General features: G+C 45.8%; 1 protein-coding gene across 13 annotated transcripts in view; it reads left to right on the forward strand.

Moving 5' to 3' along the window:
- LOC136632264 (protein CEPU-1-like) overlaps nt 1–22,214 on the forward strand; it is a 659,300-nt gene that overhangs the window by 479,494 nt on the left and 157,592 nt on the right. For all 13 annotated transcript variants that reach the window (XM_066607019.1, XM_066607021.1, XM_066607025.1 and 10 more), the window contains exons 3-4: nt 605–837; nt 19,031–19,156. In XM_066607019.1, the coding sequence (XP_066463116.1) occupies nt 605–837; nt 19,031–19,156 (359 nt within the window). The remainder of the gene's footprint in view (nt 1–604; nt 838–19,030; nt 19,157–22,214) is intronic.

Genomic DNA, 22,214 nt, shown 5'->3' on the forward strand with positions numbered 1-22,214 from the left:
TTTTTGTTAAATGCTAGAAGCGCTGCAAACTACTTTTAAGCCATAATGAAAACTCACGGCTTTTTTACACTCAGTGGTTTACTACAGCAGGGTGCTGCCACCCCTATTATTGTGCAGACCTGGAACGCAGACGTGGCAAATTGCTTTGATATTTCCATGCTCAAACACTGACACATTGCTGGTTTCCTGAATGTTGTGCACTTATCTGTGTATCAGCCTGTGAAAGCTGTGTCCCATCCCAGCAGCCGGGCCCACCTGATGGACAACTTGTTATCTTCCCACCTTTTGTCTATCCATCATAAGACGGACGTGCGTAGATTTATAGTATAGGATACCGTGTTTATGGAGTTAGTCCTGCATCATTACCGTTTATGATGTCTTCCCCACCATATTCTGGGTTCCAGTACGTGCTATAATGTTTAATCACATAAGGAGGTGAAAGCTATATAATAAATGGGGAAGTTGACTACTGAAAACGCACTGGATCACATGGTTAAGAAATGGGATGTGACGTCATTGGGTTTGGGCTATGACATCATTGGGCGTGTGACATCATTAGGTGCTTGTTCTCTGTTTCCACTCACATGCCTCATTCTCTCTGCAGGTGCACGGTGGACAACAGAGTGACCCGCGTGGCCTGGCTGAACCGCAGCACCATTTTATACACCGGCAATGACAAGTGGTCCATAGACCCCCGTGTGGTACTCGTGGCCAACACCAAGAGCCAATACAGCATTGAGATCCAGAATGTGGGCATTTATGACGAAGGACCCTACACCTGCTCCGTGCAGACAGACAATCACCCCAAAACCTCCCGTGTGCACCTCATTGTACAAGGTAAGGGTGACACTCATCATTAGTCGGCAGGAGACAGGAACAGTCTTACCGGGGCTGGGTCAAGGCTCCACCGGCTCTGTAGGATGGTCAGGATAGGACTGTATGGCAGATTCCTCCACAGAGCCTCCTGGAATGTACTCTCCCTTACTGAATATCACATGGCGTACACCCTCCAGCCACCCGCCGGGTTTTTATCACTTTGCCACCCCCCCTGGTATCTGCCCTGCTGTATTGTGCTTGTTCTTACAATCAGTTGGCTTTTTGTTAGCTACAAATAACTTCCATCTTCATCCAGCGCGCCGTTAATCTCCCATTCCCGTCCATTGTTTGCAGCTTAATTACCTGGTCATAGCCGCTTTGCATCTGAGAAGCGGAGGTGGAGGGGGCTGTGAGGGGGGGTGTCAGGCGCACTGGATTTGGGGAGATGGAGGGAGCCGCATTGATCCTTCAGTGTGTCCCACGTAGATAAGGAGAGATTCTGGGGGGATTGTTAAACATCCTGTAGAGCTGCCATTTTCTCAGCTATGAAAAGCTCTAATCTGCAATTTTCTCTAGCAAACTGATCTAATAATTCCCAGACAAGAAACAGAGGCAGCTGACACTTACAGCGCCGCGGCCAAATGGCTGCAGAGATGTCCAGAGGGTTATCTGGGATATTAGATAGCAGGTCACAGAGCATTATATATGATATATTACAGGTCAGGGACTATTAGAATATCACGGATCAGGGTGCATTGTACTGTATATGATATGACGGGTCACATAGTATTGTATATGAGCTTGCAGGTCAGGAAGTATTATATATGAGATCACTGGTCAGGTAGTATTGTATATGATGATATATTACAGGTCAGGGGCTATTATATATAATACCATGGATAATGGAGTATAATATATTACATGTCAGGAAGTTATATATTATAATATATGATGTATCACATGTATGAGAGTATTGTATGTGATGTTACCGATCAGAGAGTATTATAAATGATATATTACATGTCACTGAGTTTTATATATATGATGTTATATTACAAGTTAGGGAGTATTATATACTATATTATAGGTCAGCAGGTATTGTATACACCAGTGATGGCGAACCTTTTAGAGACCGAGTGCCCAAACTGCAACCCAAAACCCACTTATTTATCTCAAAGTGCCAACACGTCAGGGGGCAGGACTTATCACGATGTATGATTTACCCCCGTCGTTCTAAAAAGGACACGGCCGCTTCAAAATAGACAGCGTGCAGATTTTAACTGCTTTTTGGATGCAGAAATACTGCAGAATGTCCTCAGTGGAAATTTCTGTGGAAAATTCTGCAACATTTCCGCATCCAAAAAGCAGTCAAAATCCGCTCGCTGTCTAATTTGAAACAGCCCTGCCCATTTCTGCCAGATGTAAACATACCCCTGCGGCAATAGTGACCCCCCCCCTCCCCCAGCAATAATAGTGACCCCCCCCCCCGCGTGGCCCCCCCAGCAGTAATAATAGTGACACCCCCCCAGAGCAGCCCCCCCAGCAGTATTAATGCCACCCCCTTCCCCAGCATTCCCTCAGCAATAATATTGCCCCCTCCCCAGTGGTCCCCCCAGCAGTAATAATGTCCCTCCCCCCAGCAGTAATAATGCCCCCCCACTTCCCCAGCGGTCCCCCCAGCAATAATAATGTCCACCCCCAGTGGACCCCCAGTAGTAATAATGCTCCCCCCTTCCGCAGCGGTCCCCCAAGCAGTAATAATGCCCCCCCTTCCCCAGCAGTCCCCCCAGCAGTAATAATGCCCCCCCTGCAGCGGTCCACCAGCAGTAATAATGCACCTTCCCCACCCCCAGCGGACTCCCAGTGGTAATAATGCACCCCCTGCAGCAGTCCCCCAGCATTAAAAATGCCCCCCCTTCCCCAGCGGTCCCCCCAGCAGTAGTAATGCCCCCCCTGCAGCAGTCCCCCAGCAGTAATAATGCCCCCCTTTCCCCAGCGGTCCCCCAGCAGTAATAATGCACCTCCCCAACCCCCAGCAGTAATGATGCCCGCCCTGCAGCAGTCCCCCAGGAGTAATAATGCCCCTCCCTTCCCCAGCGGTCCCCCAGCAGTAATAATGCACCTCCCCCACCCCCAGCGGTAATATTGCACCCCCCCCCCCCCCCCAGCCACGAGACCTACATACTTACCTCTCCTTCTCGTGGAAGCGCTGCTCCTCTTCTGCCTGATCGCTGGTGCACACTGACGTCAGTGTGCTACCTGACGCCTCCTGCCCCTGCTCTCGCGGAACCAAGTAGGAGACGTCGGGACACGGGGGAGGAGGATCCCGGTTGCACACTGATGTCACAGTGTGCGCCGAGATCAGCGCTGATGGCAGCGCGCTGATGAGTGAATGCCTGCAGGGGAGCCGCGGCCCCTGCAGGCATTTACTTTTGTGGTGAGCGGCCGATGGTGACGCGTGCCAGCAGGGAGGGCTCTGCATGCCGCCTCTGGCACGTGTGCCATAGGTTCGCCACCACTGGTATATACCATTACAGGTCAAATATATGATATTTCAAGTAAGCGAGCATTGTGTATATGTCATTACAGGTCAGTGAGTATTGTGTGTATATCATCAGAGGTCCATATATATGATATCACAGGTCAGCAAGTATTGTGTATATATCCTCACAGGCCCATATATCTGATATTATAGGTCAGCGAGTATTCTATATATATATCCTCATAGGCCCATATATATGATTTTAAAGGTCAGCGAGTATTGTGTATGTATCCTCACAGGCCCATATATCTGATATTATAGGTCAGCGAGTATTCTATATATATATCCCCATATATATGATTTTACAGGTCAGCGAGTATTGTGTATATATCGTCACAGGCCCATATTTATGATATTACAGGTCAGCGAGTATTCTATATATATATCCTCACAGGCCCATATATCTGATATTACAGGTCAGCGAGTATTCTATATATATATCCTCACAGGCCTATATATATGATGTTACAGGTCAGCGAGTATTGTGTATGTATCCTCATAGGCCCATATATATGATATTATAGGTCAGCGAGTACTGTGTATATATCCTCACAGGCCCATGTATATAATATTACAGATCAGCGAGTATTGTGTATATATCCTCATAGGCCCATATATTTAATATTATAGGTCAACGAGTACTGTGCATATATCCTCACAGGCCCATGTATATAATATTACAGGTCAGCGAGTATTGTGTATATATCCTCACAGGCCCATATGTATGATGCTACAGGTCAGTGAGTATTGTGTATATAACATCACAGGCCCATATATCTGATATTACAGGTCAGTCAGTATTGTGTATATATCGTCACAGACCCATATATATGATATTACAGGTCAGGGAGTATTGTGTATATATATCCTCACATGGCAATATATATTTCATATTACAGGTCAGCGAATATTGTGTATATATCCTCACAGGCTCATATATATGATATTACAGGTCAGCAGTATTGTGTATATATCCTCACAGGCATATATATGTGGTATTACAGGTCAGCGAGTATTGTGTATATATAGCCTCTCAGGCCCATATATATGATATTACAGGTCAGCGAGTATTGTGTATATATCCTCACAGGCCCACATATATAATATTACAGGTCAGCGAGTATTGTGTATATATTCTCACAACCCCACATATATGATATTACAGGTCAGCGAGTATTGTGTATATATCCTCACAGGCCCATATATATGATATTACAGGTCAGCGAGTATTGTGTATAGCCTCACAGGTCCATATATCTGATATTACAGGTCAGCGAGTATTGTGTATATATCCTCACAGGCCCGTATGTATGATATTACAGGTCAGCGAGTATTGTGTATATAGCCTCAAAGGCCCATATATCTGATATTACAGGGCAGCGAGTATTGTGTATAGCCTCACATGCCCATATATATAATATTACAGGTCAGCGAGTATTGTGTATATATCCTCACAGGCCCATATATATGATATTACAGGTCAGCGAGTATTGTGTATATAGCCTCACAGGCCCATATATCTGATATTACAGGTCAGCGAGTATTGTGTATATATCCTCACAGGCCCGTATGTATGATATTACAGGTCAGCGAGTATTGTGTATATAGCCTCAAAGGCCCATATATCTGATATTACAGGGCAGCGAGTATTGTGTATAGCCTCACATGCCCATATATATAATATTACAGGTCAGCGAGTATTGTGTATATATCCTCACAGGCCCATATATCTGATATTACAGGGCAGCGAGTATTGTGTATAGCCTCTCAGGCCCATATATATGATATTACAGGTCAGCGAGTATTGTGTATATATCCTCACAGGCCCACATATATAATATTACAGGTCAGCGAGTATTGTGTATATATTCTCACAACCCCACATATATGATATTACAGGTCAGCGAGTATTGTGTATATATCCTCACAGGCCCGTGTATATAATATTACAGGTCAGCGAGTATTGTGTATATATCCTCACAGGCCCATATGTCTGATGCTACAGGTCAGTGAGTATTGTGTATATAACATCACAGGCCCATATATCTGATATTACAGGTCAGTCAGTATTGTGTATATATCGTCACAGACCCATATATATGATATTACAGGTCAGGGAGTATTGTGTATATATCCTCACATGCCCATATATATTTCATATTACAGGTCAGCGAGTATTGTGTATATATCCTCACAAGCCCATATATATGATATTACAGGTCAGCAGTATTGTGTATATATCCTCACAGGCCCATATATATGATGTTACAGGTCAGCAGTATTGTGTATATATCCTCACAGGCCCATATATATGGTATTACAGGTCAGCGAGTATTGTATATATAGCCTCTCAGGCCCATATATATGATATTACAGGTCAGCGAGTATTGTGTATATATCCTCACAGGCCCACATATATAATATTACAGGTCAGCTAGTATTGTGTATATATTCTCACAACCCCACATATATGATGTTACAGGTCAGCGAGTATTGTGTATATATCCTCACAGGCCCATATATATGATATTACAGGTCAGCGAGTATTGTGTATATATCCTCACAGGCCCATATATATGATATTACAGGTCAGGGAGTATTGTGTATATAGCCTCACATGCCCATATATCTGATATTACAGGTCAGCGAGTATTGTGTATATATCCTCACAGGCCCGTATGTATGATATTACAGGTCAGCGAGTATTGTGTATATAGCCTCAAAGGCCCATATATCTGATATTACAGGGCAGCGAGTATTGTGTATAGCCTCACATGCCCATATATATAATATTACAGGTCAGGGAGTATTATATAGTATATGCTATATCACCAGGCTAGGGAAACCTTTTTGAGCTCTTAGTTTGTCCTGTATGCACAGTTGGTGGGGTCTCCGCCATCCCTCGCCGTCCATGTAAGGACCTCTGTGTGACAACACATTGAATGCTCACCGCGGATCCTTTATCCCCGGCTGTACTCATCATGTGACCAGGCAGCGTTCGCAGATAACGTTCGTTGTGCCGCACTTGGTAGCGGAGCTGTTATCTGTACTATACAAATAATTGTGGAGCTTTGTGTGAGTAGTCCCCCCTGTGATGTTGGCGCCGCTGCCGCACGTGTAGGCAGGGAGGTGCCGCTGTCTTTGTTTTGGACTTACAGTTTTTATTGTAGATCTGTTTATTTCTCATTAGTTTCCTGGACAAAGGAAAGAGGGTGGAAGGAGGGAGCGGATGCTCAGCGCTGGGGCCAGGTCTACACAATATGCCGCCGCTTTCTGCGAGCCTTCACTTTAAAGAGCTTGTCAAGTAGAGCAGCCTCTCTGTGGGCAGCCGTGGGCCGCAGCTCGCCTTTTCATCATTTTCTCTGTTCTCACTCTTCCTTTATCTTTCTCCCTGTTCGTCCCGTCCTTCATTCTCTAGAATCTGCCTTCCCTGCGCCCAGTGAGCAGAAGACACTGCACCGAATCTTTATGTTGTGTTATGCCAGCTCCATCCTGCTTCTTATAAGTGATGCTAATGACTGCCAAGTAACCGTGAGCTACCGCACATTGTGTCCTGGAGGTGACGGGTGAGAATCAGACTATAATAGGGGTGACCACACGGATCGGCAAATAAGGCAACCATCTATCAGTTGCTGCTGCAAGCGGTATGTCACATGTAAGGAAGCACATATATATCCTTACCTGAAACAGGGGAGATCTCTGATCACTGTCTGTAATGGAAAGACCACTAAACACTACCTGTAGCCAACAACTTCACTGACGGCCGCCTCTAACCGGGGGGACTTCGCCTCTAACCGGGGGGACTTCGCCTCTAACCGGGGGGACTTCGCCTCTAACCGAGGGGACTTCGCCTCTAACCGGGGGGACTTCGCCTCTAACCGGGGGGACTTCGCCTCTGCCCGAGGGACTTCGCCTCTGCCCAGGGGGGACTTCGCCTCTGACCGCCTCTGGCCCGGGGGGACTTTGCCTCTGGCCGGAGGGATTTCAACGATGGCCACCTCTAGCCGGGGGGTCTTTGTGTCTTGTCTCGCCTTGTTCTTTCTTTAGGCGTTGTTTGGATGTTTTTCAGACCTTTTTAGCTTCTTCAGATTTTGAAAAAAAAATGTACTTCAGGTAAAAGTGAAAATGTCTCAGGTGAGCCACTTTGTAATGACATCACCACGCCCAAAGGACCCTCTTCATATTGATGGAGCAGACAAGAAACTACAGCAATCGCTCTCCGTACCGGTGAAGTCGACTGTCTACATGTCTGCCCAGTCTGCATTAATAAAAGCGATCACTTTTCATTGTAGAAAACCTTCGTCTTTAGCAGTTAGTTCTATGATCACAATGTGTACTAAAATGAGATTTTTCTCAGCATCCACCAACTTGGAGGAGAATCTTTCATGTCCTGGAAAATTCATGTCTGATTGTCCTGATTTACCAATGATTGAAAACACTCTTCGTGTCGGGGCAGAATCTCTGCACTTGTAGTAATGGTTACTGTTGCCTGCTTTTATGGTCTTTGCCACATTGACTCATTATAAAACATGTGTGGTATATATCTCCTATAGATACTTGAAGAATAGGGGGCGAAGAAGCCTTAAAGAGTCTGGTACAGAAGCAATAAGTCTCCTGTAATGAGGGCTGTCTCCACTGTCATTGTGGGGGTGCTCATTCCCACCTGTGACATTTGGCTAATAAGCGTTTCGAGGAGTCGGCTTGAGCTGCTGCGGTGACATTCACATGGTGGTGGTTGTGATGAGCTGCAGGCTAATGAGGACTGCAGAGGCTTGCTCTTGCTTACTGCTATTGTCCTAGTGCGTGGAGTCATCCGCTGCCCATTGGTGCATTAGTTGAAGTTTAATTGTCGTTATTGATCTTTAGTGGCCGTTCCTAAAATGTGGTTTGTCCCTGTAGTCCTGTTTCCACAGATCTGTTACAGGTGACATCCGGAACGTCACTATCTTGCTACTGTTGGAAGCATGCGGTGCATAATGTGAAGTCCCTTTATTCTGCCAGCAGCAGGACTTATCTGATGATTTATAGTTATTTATATAGCAGTGGTGGACACAAAACCACCATGTCATCTGGTTTTGGTTTGTGTGCTGTTTCTGCGGATTCCTCCGCTTGAGTTGTGCAGCCACTTCTCTGGTTGTGATGCTATTTATGCAGCTTGCTCCCTGGTTGATAGCTATGTAGCTGCCATTTGGTATAGTTGATGGTTATGCGGGTGTTTCTCCAGTTGTTTTGCTGGTTATGTGACCGCCTTTCTGGTTTTATTCCTTTTTATATAATCAACTTTTTGGCTAAGTTGCAAGTTATGCCACTGCCTCTGGTTGAGGCGCTGGTTATGTGGCTGCCTCTGGTTGAGGCGCTGGTTATGCGGCTGCCTCTGGTTGAGGCGCTGGTTATGCGGCTGCCTCTGGTTGAGGCGCTGGTTATGCGGCTGCCTCTGGTTGAGGCGCTGGTTATGCGGCTGCCTCTGGTTGAGGCGCTGGTTATGCGGCTGCCTCTGGTTGAGGCGCTGGTTATGCGGCTGCCTCTGGTTGAGGCGCTGGTTATGCGGCTGCCTCTGGTTGAGGCGCTGGTTATGCGGCTGCCTCTGGTTGAGGCGCTGGTTATGCGGCTGCCTCTGGTTGAGGCGCTGGTTATGCGGCTGCCTCTGGTTGAGGCGCTGGTTATGCGGCTGCCTCTGGTTGAGGCGCTGGTTATGCGGCTGCCTCTGGTTGAGGCGCTGGTTATGCGGCTGCCTTTGGTTGAGGCGCTGGTTATGCGGCTGCCTCTGGTTGAGGCGCTGGTTATGCGGCTGCCTCTGGTGGAGGCGCTGGTTATGCGGCTGCCTCTGGTGGAGGCGCTGGTTATGCGGCTGCCTCTGGTGGAGGCGCTGGTTATGCGGCTGCCTCTGGTGGAGGCGCTGGTTATGCGGCTGCCTCTGGTGGAGGCGCTGGTTATGCGGCTGCCTCTGGTGGAGGCGCTGGTTATGCGGCTGCCTCTGGTGGAGGCGCTGGTTATGCGGCTGCCTCTGGTGGAGGCGCTGGTTATGCGGCTGCCTCTGGTGGAGGTGCTGTTTATTTCGCGGCTGCCTCTGGTTGAGGTGCTGATTATGTGGTTTTCTTTCTGATTGAGTGGCTGGTAATTAGGCAGCCATTCCAGTTGTGTCACCAGTAATGCAGCCATGGATGTGGAGTCTGTAAGCCACACCTGCGACACCTCAATCTTCCTAGACTCTGACTCCTTAAAAACATGAGTAATATATGAAATGTTAAATTTACTGTATTAAAATGGTGACACCAGGCTTTTCATCACCGGGCTCACATGGGTGGACCTGATTCTGCATGCGGGAGGCCCGCAGTGGATTCCGGCTGTGAGCCCGGCCAGTGACCCTGCATACCTTCTTTTCTATAATGCATATGACAATGGCGGCTCTCCATTGGTCATGCGCAGTACAGTTGTTATTTTTTCTCACTATTTGTTTTTCCCGTGCCGTCGCTTAGCGATGACATGGAAAATGCGAATTGTGCATGGGCTGCAGGTCGGGCAGTGTCCGTTGACTTCAATGTAGGCCTACCATGCAGAATCCGTGGCAGAATACAGCATTCTGTGATTTTTTTTCCTCCACTTGCAGAATACGCAATTCGTATCCACAAGAGTGAGTGAAAAAGCGATTTTACATGCTTTTCAATGCCTGTGTTTTGCTACAAACGCCGATCGCAGATTCTGCAATTGGAATCCGCCTGTCTGAGCCCGGCCTTATGATAAAATAAACTATTTAGATAGAATACAAAATCTATGTATTGGAATACAATTTCAGAACATAAAACAAATCCTACATTGGATTAATTATACCATATTTATAATATATATTTTATAAGCCGGAGTCCGTACATTCCTACTGACTCTGACTCCACCAAAATGGGACTCTGACTCCAACTCCATGACTCCAACTCCAAAGCCCTGGACCTGTGTGCTGCTCTGAACAGTGTCTGTGGTTTCTGTGTTTTTTACTGATGACTGTAGTGTTATTGTAGTGTCAGCCATTCGTGGGAGTTGCACTGACACCGCAGCATTAGTGCCACATTGTTGGATTTTCTAGATCTCTCTAAAAACATGAAGAGTAACGAGCTTTCCTGTGTAAATGAACGGAGCGTAGATTTGGCTGCGGCTCTGCATCGATGTCAGTCCTGTAGCCTTTATAATTACTCCAGCTGTTTCTGTTTCATCTCCTGTCTCTCCCGTCAATAAAGCCTCAGAGCAGATGGTTCGCTATTGATTATCTCAGCTGCACTGCTCGCCAGTGATGGCACCGCTGGATGAGGCACCTGATAGCGGCACAGCGTCTGAAGGTGACCCAGTCCCTGCTTGTCTGCTGCCTCATAGGTAGAGGCTTACAAATAATGGTCAGGTGCCCCTCTCCTGCACAGGTGGTCTCTGCAGCAGCGCTCACCCCAAGCAGACCCTTTTTCTGAATGTTGCTTTGGATACAATGATAAGATCTTTGATTCAGTTAGTTTAATATCTCCAGAAGTTATTTTGTGTATAGAAGTTGTGAGGAAATAATCATTAACCCCTTGGCAACATCCACCATACATGCAATTCTGATAGAGTTTTTTGGTTTTAATATGCATTATTTTTTCTATTGCACCCCACAAAACATTTGTAGATGCTTCTTAAGACATTATATCATACATTAAATGGTGCCATTAAAATATATATATATATATATATATATCGTCCTGCCAAAAACAAGTACTCACACAGCTATGTCGACAGAAAAAAAAAGGTTATGGCTCTTGGAAGGAGAGAATGGAAATGCAAGAATTGACCGCGTACTCAAGGGGTTGAAAAGCAGAACCTAGAAGTAAAGGGAGGCGGCTGTTTCTTCTACCAATGTAATCAGCTGCTACACAATTTACCAGAATTTACACATAATCACAACACAAACTGAACATAATCAGACCAAACATGACCGTACATCATTAAAGGGGAGTTCCCATCTCTGCTTTTCATGGCCGAGATGGGAAAACCCGGCCCTCTGTTTTCGTCCACCAGCCAGTAACTACAAAAACCTCAGAGCGCTCCGAGCTCTTCTTGAAGCGAATGGGAGTTACGGAAACAGCACAGTCCGCTACCCTGTTTCCGTAGCTCCCATTCACTTTAATGGGAGCTACGAAAACGGTATCGCGCTGAGGCGTTCGGCTGTTTTCGTAGTTCCTGACTGGGTGGCTGGTGTAACTGCAGCAGTTTTTTCCCATCTTAGCTATGAAAAGCCAAGCTGGGAATATGCCTTTAAGCTATATACCCTATAACACACAGTACATGATCACACTCCAGCCATTATTCATCATCACCATAGATTGTACATGATCGTACACCAGACATCACTCTATATACAGTACATGCTGATATACCAGACATCATCACTCTATATACAGTACATGCTGATACACCAGACATCATTCATCATAATCACAGATCATACATGATCATACACCAGACATCATCACTCCATATATATTACATTCTGATACACCAGACATCATTCATCATAATCACAGATCTTACATGATCATACACCAGACAACATCACTCCATATACAGTACATTCTGATACACCAGACATCATCACTCCATATACAGTACATTCTGATACACCAGACATCATTCATCATAATCACAGATCATACATTACCATACACCAGACATCACCACTCCATATATATTACATGCTGATACACCAGACATCATTCATCATAATCACAGATCTTACATGATCATACACCAGACATCATCACTCTATATAAAGTGCATGCTGATACACCAGACATAATCACTCCATATAAAGTACTTGCTGATACACCAGACATCATTCATCATAATCACAGATCATATATTACCATGCACCAGACATCGCCACTCCATATATATTACATGCTGATACACCAGACATCATTCATCATAATCACAGATCTTACATGGTCCTACACTAGACATCATCACTCCATATACAGTACATTCTGATACACCAGACATCATTCATCATGATCACAGATCGTACATGATCCTACACCAGACAGCACTCGATATATATTACATGCTGATACACCAGACATCATCGCTCTATATCCAGTACATGCTGATACACCAGACATTATTCATCATAATCACAGATCACACATGATCATACACCAGACATCATCACTCCATAGATCATACATGATAATACACCAGCCATCATACATACTCATACCACACATGGACAAATGTTGTCACATGACACAGTCAGCATCACATATCACATGAGTCTTTTTGCCTCTATTTTTCAGTAAAAATTACACATTTCTTAAGTTTTGATGACTGCACAGTTAGACCCCTGACCCTTCCCAGAGCAAACCGACGCCTCTTACGACTCCTGTCTATGGGAGTATGCGTAAAACGCTGCAGGTCTCCTCTCTGTGTTTTACCCATTTTGTAAACGTCTGCAGGCCGGCAGAGATATGGCTGCGTATCACACGGGCATGTGCAGCGTGACCTTTTTTTTGAACTCTCCACTATGTTTTATAGCGGGGATGCGTATGAAGATGCTGCACATATGCAATGTATCGTGTATGGGTAGGGTTTCATACGCAACCTATCCAAATGTACAGAACTAACGCTGCGTGGTACGCAGAAATAGAGCATGATGTGATCTATTTCTCGTGCATATTGATACACAGTGTCTGCACGCCGGTCTGCATGGATCAATGGAAGTCCATCGACTCCATTCACCGCTTATCACGCGTCTGTACAACGCACTTGTACCACGTGGTGAAAACACGGTCGTGGACATGAGCCCTCACACAGATCAATGCCATTTCTGCCGCCCCTTGAATAATAACTTTGAGGAACTTCCTATTCTTGCTTCTCACTCCAGCCATTAAGTTCCCTCCTGGCAGTAATTGAGCTTACTGCATATAGAAGATTTTGCTGCTCTGTAGCAGGGAAGGAAAAGACTGATGCCCTTTCACAAGGGATAGAAAGAAAGCCTGAAGAGCTGGAATTACTGTAAAGGCTGAGCATGGGTGTGTTTAAGTGGGTATTTAAGTGAATTTTACAAATAATTAGGAGTCTGACATTTTGAGCAGAGAGATTAGGCTTGTAGGCTGGCAGGATCCCTGGGGTCCTACAATGAAGCCCACTGACAGGCTTCAAGTGAGAGGCACATCACGGATACAGCTCTGCTGATGACCTGAGATCCCCTAAATACATCCAGGCTAGGAGCGATATCACTGCACCACCCGCACCTCATAGCGGATCCCCAGTACTAGCTCAGAAGACAATGGCGAGGATGAGGATGGTGCAGAAGTCTTTGCATCACCAGAGGTGGTGAAGGTTCTGTACAGAGAAGCAGACGGTGCTGCAGCTTATGGTTCCTTGTAATAAATGCCAGCCTCTTGGTACACATATATCTGCCGTGCCCCATTCCCATGGTGTATCACGTGGCCCACTGAGAGCTGGCGCTGTCTCTAAACTACAAATCTCATAATGCCAAGGCCAGTGCCGCCGAGCATCATGGGAGTTGCATAGTGTTCCTATTGAAAGGCGCATTCACTTTGATTGTAGGATTTCTGGTGTCCTCATTATCTGCACATCTCTGCTGTAATGACAGCCCCCTCGCTATAGTCATCGTCGCTGCGGATCTAGAAGAGTCATCCATTTATTCCATCTCTTCGATGATAAAGACGTTGGCGCCGAGCATTGTCTCAATCCACTGTATTATCCGAGAGGCGCCGGAGAGATCACATGATGCAGCGCTGGGCACGCTCGTTCTCTAGTATGTTCACCCGGATGAGCTGATAGACCGAGTAATGGCGCCTTCACACACGGGCTGTTCGAATGCGGTTAAAACCACTTCCAAAAAAAAAATAAATTGCCTTTGTGGTTTATTTTACCGCATCCAAACCGCACCTTGAACACCGTTTAGAGGTGGCCGGATCCGCCCGGTGTGGTCAGGTGGACTCGTACATGCCCGTCACTCAGCTCGTTACAAGGAGGGTGGATTTGCACTACATTGGACGTTACTTCTACAGTTCATGTTGGTTTCGGGAGAAGAGGTCATACTGCTCCACCCAGATGACTGTCCTAGTAGTTATCATGTCATGCTGTGCAGTTATATGGGGCACCATCCGGATAGAGGAGTTCTATATTAAACCTTGTGGTTGGGACGGTGAAGCATGAACGGGGTTAACGGTAGACCGGCTGCGCAGTGACAGAACGTTCCTCTCACTTTCTGCTGATCTGAGCTTATCGAAACCCACATGGGAAACCAGCCGCCCATAAAAAGATAACCCAGACCTCCCTCCTGAAGTGCTGACTGCAGCGCCTCATGCTGTTCCCACGTGACCTTCACCTTCTCCAATCTCGGGGTCCTCTGGGAGGCGAGGACAGAACACTCTGTAAGTCTCTTCCCATCTGCCGGAGCCTCCTGGGACATGAGATGAGCCGGGGTAGGGGTCTCTGCAAGTCACAAGGTGCAGAATGTCTGTGGGCACCTGCTTAAACCTCCTCATGACCTTAAAATGCTTCCTTCACTTCAAGCTGCTGACAATGATTCATTTCACCCCCAAGAGTCGTGCAGTAAAGCTTCACCTCCTTATTGTAACCTAAAAAGCTCCTTCTGCTCCGGCATAAGTGTAGAAGTGTGACCCCACACCGTTCCAATCACTCTTCAGGGTCACAGCCTTCCAGCACCAACTTACCTTGCATCCATAGAGACAAGAACTTCATTAGATGGAGTAAATCTGCATAACATGTTCATGTACACCTCCTCTTGAGTTGCATTAAGTGTTATACTCTAGTCACTTTCAAAGCTGCAAGCACAGTTTTGTTAATACATCAAATCTTATACTCAAGTCACAGCCAGAGCTTTCTGCTATTTGTTTTTTTTTTTTAATCTTCTGCATTGCACTGACACCCCCTAATAACCTAGCTGGTCTCTCACATCAATGTAGTGCATTCTGGGAATTTACTTTTCCACATCAGACTTCTGTTTAGTTCCTGATGTAAACCCTATAGTTTCCATAATAGACTAGAGCAGAGCATTCCCTATGTAAGCACCAATCTGAGAATAGTAGGCTCACGCAACTTAAAAGTGAAAAAGAAAGCAACGGAATTGTGACTGCAGCTCTGGATGTGACTGGAGTAGAAGACTTGATGCAACACATTTTCGAGGGGTTTACTTTCACACTTTTTATTTAATGCTCCAGGTTGGCTTTTAGCCCCCCACACTATGCAGCATATGAGCGCGGTGATATTCCTGTAGGTGAGTGTCTGCTTATCTCGCTCCTCACATTCATAAATGAGCTAGTGGAAATAATTCCTGGAGAAACGCCGGCATTTCGAATCAAGCTTGAACTTTTACTAGTTTTTGGATTTATTCTATTTTCTGCCACTTTATGATGGACACCGAACGATGGATAAAGAGCTGACGCTGCGACCGTTCTGCACCCATGTGAAGAATTTATATTGTGCTGTAAAGGCAAAGTCACTAATTCTTGAATGATTGAGGGCGATGACACGTCGTGTGGAAATGGTCCGGGCATCCAGGGATTAAAGCGAGTCACTGTAACGGGAGGATCCATGACTAGATCCCAGCAAATCCTGTCACCTATGCACCTTTCCACCATGTGATATGGGCACACGGAAGACCTAACACAATCCTAAGGCTCATTTCTTCTTTTCTGAGGTTGGGTGCCATATTAAGCTGGAAACGCGCAGGAGCTGTTCTGATCACACTACCTCGATCATTGGGATTTTGTAAAGAGAAGTTGGATACTTCTATATTCTCAGTCCCTGGCTCAAGATTTAGAACCGTCCATTAATTCATTAGGCAAATGACTTGTTTATTACAATGTGGGCATTGGAAGGCATGCATTTTCGCTTTTTCCTTTTACACTCGCGGATATGAATGGAGTATTCCGCGAGAAGAAGAAAAATCGCAGCATGCTCTATTCTGCCGCGGAATCCATGCAGACGGCCTGCATTGAAGTCAACGTAGGTATATACAATAAATCCTGCTGCATTTTTGGCCAATTTCAGCCCAAACCTCAAGACATCAAAGCAAGCAGCAGAGATTTGTAGGATCAGACAACCGTGTGCGTTCCGACTAATATCTGAGGAAATTCCAGCAAAACTGGTCACAACTCGGACATCACCTGTAACATTAGTTATAATATCACCGGTTGGGATTGTGGCCAGTTAATGGCTAGTAATGGAGTGAATTGGATGACGTTGATAGTATCTGCATGTTTTTATCACATGTCCACGGGCAGCTGTAGAAAGTTTCACTTGAGCCTGCAGCAGCTGAAGAAAGCTGTTGTGAGCTGAGGCTTGTTCAAGGCACCCCTCGAGAGACCCCATTACTGAGCCTGCACCCCTGTCAGTGGCTTCTATGCTGCACGGTTACTGTAGTCCCCATCCACAAACGAGCCGCCTGTCTATATCAGACATACAATGCTCTGGCAGGGAATCTCCTCTCTGGTATCTCTTGAAACAGCTTGTCTCGCATTCTGGGTAAATGTTTATTCTCCTCCTTATATCTGCAGCCTCGGCACTTTCCTTCTAATAAAAGATAAATACTTACAGAAGAAGATGCTGCAACGGCGCGGGCAACTCCCTCATCATCCCCGAATAAAATAAAGCCACCTACACATATAGAGACTTGGAGCACTTTGTTTAGAACCATATGTAGCTAGTGGAGGGGGAGCGCATAGCGGTAGTATGAAAACAAGGCCCAAACCCCATTTATACAGGGGCCTTCTCTTCTGTCGGGGCCACATTATGGCTTGGATTCGTCCTAGAAAATATTTGTGGGCTTCATTATGTTATTTTTTTCTAACTGATGTCAGTACAGATGAAAAAGCTAAAAATCCTCCAAAAATAGGGTTGATGTGTCATAATCCGTGGATGTGGACCAGCTGTATACACACTGGTTTGACTTGGGGCCAAATTCAGAGGCAGCACTTTAACCCCACCAGTTGGGATGTGGGGTCCCCAGGCTGTTTGTTTGGTAGTGGTCCCAGTAATGTGGCGGCTGATGCTACTATAGACCAAGGCGCGGTACTGGAGAGAGTGAACAGAGGTGTTATCAGGTGTTATCTGGGTCTAGGTAGGCAACGTAACTTCAGAATAAGGAACAAGCCAGAAATCCGGACACAAATAGAATAGATTCAGCATGAAGGCCAGAGATCGGGGCTGATGGAAGCAAGCTCAGGAGCGGAGAATGCAACATAGTCCGGATTAGCTGAATTCAAAAACCAGAGAATCCGAACACAATAAATAGTTCCTTAAGCTGGACAAAAAGACCACAAACTCAGATACCTTTCTTAAGGGGGAGATGCCTGATATAGCCAAGGACCTCTTACAATCGGCCGGAAAGGCATAACTATGGTGCATTCTGGCACTTTAAATGGATTCTGTTACTAGGCTCATGAAGTTTGACTTGGAGCTGAGCTCTGAGCCACAGAGGCGGGCTGTGCCTGCCTCTCCCCGCCGGCAGCCTGCAGACTGACAGCTCTCTTCCTATACACAAAAGGGGAGGGAGCTGTCAGTCTTCATGATTGGGCCAAGGAGAAGCCGCCATGGCCTGCCTCCATGACTCGAAGCTTGGCACCAAGTCAGATTTTATGAACTTGGTAACAGAATTCCTTTAAGACTGTGGGCATGTGCATGCGCCCCTTTTCAGCCGCTGACAGAGGGGCAGAGAACGCCAAAGCTGGGTATCTGCCAGAGCGCCATGCGCCATGACAGACAGTAGGAACAAAAGAGGTGAGCTGTCAGCCATGGACTGTAACAAGATGCGGTGTGCCCTACTAACTGCGGTGTGCCCTACTAACTGCGGTGTGCCCTACTAACTGCGGTGTGCCCTACTAATTGTGGTGTGCCCTACTATCTGCGGTGTGCCCTACATTCCAATACATAACAATGGTAAAAAGAAAACTGGTACCCTGTAAGGCAGTAGATTAAAGTATTATTGCTCTGAGTAAGAGAGACCTAATAATCTTGCAGATGTGATACCTTTTAATGGCTAACAAGCAGACATATTAACAGCGTAAGATTTCGAGGCTAGTTAGGTCTCTAAATGCAAATTAATCATGCCTTGTATCTGCTCCTCTGTGTGTATATGTGTTTCTTCAGATATATTATTTCATGCCTAATGAAGAGACCTAAGTCGTCTCCAAAACTTGTGTCGTTAACATAATTTATTTTGTTAGTCATTGAAAAGAATCCTACCTACTAGATTATTTAGTTTCCTCCACTGAGAGCCGTAATACACAATAATGTAACATCTGTGCTCTGCAGCGGAGCGCACCTTGAGTACATAACCCCCTACATTACAGGAAGGTGAGATTTGGGGGCCAAAAGAGGATATGGCATATTCCTTTGGACTTGTGGCTCAGGGGTACAGCAGGAGTGTGCCCCCTCAGGAGGGTGATGCGGGTACTTGTCAGTAATGGAGAGGTGTACGGCCAGATTGTAGCAGGTTCTTATCGGGGCACTTGTATTCCAGCCGTGTGGCAGCCATCTGTGGATAGTAAAGTTCTTATTAGCTAGCAATAAACCTTGACCTTTTGACCGAATAATACTGTAATAACAAGGACTGTACTGTAATAGGCACAAGTTCTTATAAGGATTCTGTCCTTTTGTGTCTTACAGTGCCCCCTACAATAGTGGAAATATCATCGAATATTGTTGTGAATGAAGGAAATAACGTCAGTCTCAGCTGCATCGCTACAGGAAGGCCAGAGCCGGTGGTGAACTGGAGATACCTGTCACCCAAAGGTAGGTTACGGAGCTCTGCACAGCAGAAGGTACACTGGTGGAAATGTGCTGGAAGAGGTTAGCGGTATGGAGCGGTCACCGCTCTACATTACAGCTAGTGATGCAGATGTGTGTATATTTATAAATGGGGTCAGGAACGCTATCTTGAGGAGAGGAGACTTAAGGCCATTCATGCTCCTCTGGGTAATATGCAAATAAGGGAGATGGAACAATACATCTGCAGTGCCACCTATTGGAAGGCAGCATTCCTGCAAGTCAATGTTAGACTCTTTATTGTTAGAAGTAAATGTTAGACTCGTGTTGTTCCAAGTCCCTTATCTGCATATTACATAGAGGAGCATGAATGGCCTTATAAGTCTCCTCCCTCGCTCAACTTCTAGGTGCTCTTCAGAAGGAGAAAAGATAGCATTTCTGACCTACATCACAGGGCTCTCGCTAGCCAAGCCAGAAACCTACTGCACACTGATGAGGGGCAAACACCCTGAAACAGCTTTGTATGGATAGGCTTTCATTTCTCAGTCATTGTTACAAGGCTTGTATAAAGTGTCTAACATTGACTTGCAGGATACTGCCTTCCAATAGGTGGTGCTGTGGAGGGATTGTTCCATCTCTCTTATTTGCATATTCATGAATGTGGGTGTTCTGTGTGTATTACAAATATGTACAAACCTACGTATTAGTATAACAGGTGGATGGTATGTATGGCGCCGTGTTGAGAGACGGAGGCATGTTTTGTGCAGCAAAAATAAACTTTACTGAACAGAAAAATAATTTACAGCATTTGACTCCACAGGAGGGTTTGTGTACTTTAACTTTTAATCCATCATATTACATATCCGTAGTATGCTCTTTAAAGTAATAAGAAGCAAACATTCACTTAAGTCCAACAGGACATTTATAATATCCGGCATAACACATCTATATAAATGTTGTTCTGCTTTTCCAGGTGGCAGCAGCAAGGCACATGGCAACCCAGGCCTTCACAAATATATGCCTGATCTGGTTATACTGTGGCAATTCACTTCTTAGAAGTTCCAGATCAGATACATTTGAGGCTCACTTGCTATTCTCACTCAGATGCTGCCATTCTATGCTCAGCTTCCTTCTGCCATGATGTATGGAAACGTGTTAGCTACAGACATGTAGCACACACCATACGTACAGGATACAGGGGCATTACATATCCCTAACAGTATTTGGGCACTAAAATATGCACTTCTCACAACTTATTCTGATAGACATTCAGCTCACATTTTTCGAAACCACACATTGGAGCTGTAGAATCATAGAATGGTAGAGTTGCAAGGGACCTCCTGGGTCATCTGGTCCAACCCCCTGCTCAGTGCAGGATCACTAAATCATCCCAGACAGATGTCTATCCAGCCTCCGTCTGAAGACTTCCATTGAAGGAGAACTCACCACCTCCTGTGGTAACCTGTTCCACTCATTCATCACCCTCACTGTCAGAAAGTTTTTGCTAATATCTAATTTGCTTCTCCTCCCTTTCAGTTTCAGTCTGCAACTTTGACCGGAAATATGCAATATTACTCGCAGCAGGTGCCTTGCTGCGCCATAGAACTCCTAATAAACATGCGAAATTTCAACATCCTATTAAATTACTTTGCACGACCTTGTATTAACTATGGCGCCATATCCTACACTGTACAGTAGCATTAACCCTTTTGGGTTGTCCCAGAAAGTCCTAAAACCCAAATCTGGCCAGGAATTTTGTGCCTCACAGAACCCGGGGACAGAGTGCGCTCACTACTGATGCCAGCATTCAGTTTGCCAGATATTGACCTCTCCATGGCGCTCACATCTCTGACAGACCTTGCGCTTGTTCCTATCTCTGTCTGAGCAGCTCTGTTGCACAAATCTTTGTAGCACCCACTTCGTCTCTGGTTTCAGGTAATGACAAGGAGGGAAACTTCCTTTCCTCCCATGTGCTAGGGGAAACTTCAGTCCTGATAATCTGCTGCTCTTTCATTCTTTCCAGCCACCACTTCTGTGCAGACCTTTCATGTGCCCACTGGTCCTCCAACATGGCCTCCACCACTTCAGCTGTGCTACATGACTCTGGTGGTGCTGCCTTAATGATTGGATGGGATGGACTGACCTCATAAGACTCTTTCCTCTTCCTTTTATCTCTATCAATTGCTGAGCCCTTCTTCTCTCTGCACTTTCCAAAACGCATACAAATTTAGCCATGTACAGAATGGCATATCATTTGGGTTAACCGCCCGTTTAAATATGGACATGTGTATGAATGTAGATTTAGGTCTGTACTTGAGCATGTATTTGTATGAATATGGGTGAGTATGAATGTAGATGTATAGTATATATGTACTGTACGTCTGTAAATGTATATCACATGTTGATACATTTTTGGTCAGTGACACATTTTATAATGTCACCTTTGTACGCCATGACAATGGTATGGTGCAGAGTGTTAAGGCAGCAGAAATGCAGTCCTAAGCTCTCGCTCACGACCTGAAGGTTGTGGATTCAATCCCCATGTGGTGCAGGTAGCCGGCTCAAGGTTGACTCAGCCTTCCATCTTTCTGAGGTCAGTAAGATGAGTACCCAGCTTAATTGGGGATAAAAGATGACTGGGAAAGTCAATGGCAAACCACCCCGCAAAACATGATGATGTGACGTTACTAGAGATGAGCGAGCGTACTCGGATAAGCACTACTCGCTCGAGTAATTGGCTTTATCCGAGTATCGCTGTGCTCGGGGCTAAAGATTCGGGTGCCGCTGCGGCTGACAGGTGAGTCGCAGCGGGGAGCAGGGGAGAGCGGGCGGGAGAGAAGGAGAGAAAGATCTTACCTCCGTTCCTCCCCGCTCTCCCCTGCAGCTCCCCGCTCCGTGCCGGCACCCGAATCTTTAGCCCCGAGCACAGCGATACTCGGATAAAGCCAATTACTCGAGCGAGTAGTGCTTATCCGAGTAGGCTCGCTCATCTCTAGACGTCACCCTAGGAGTCGGTCAGGATTGATGCTGGCACCTTTACCTTTTACAATGCATTTAAAACAAAGCCATCAATACATGACTGGAG

The sequence above is a fragment of the Eleutherodactylus coqui genome, chromosome 6 (assembly GCF_035609145.1).
Source record: "Eleutherodactylus coqui strain aEleCoq1 chromosome 6, aEleCoq1.hap1, whole genome shotgun sequence".
Taxonomy (NCBI): domain Eukaryota; kingdom Metazoa; phylum Chordata; class Amphibia; order Anura; family Eleutherodactylidae; genus Eleutherodactylus; species Eleutherodactylus coqui.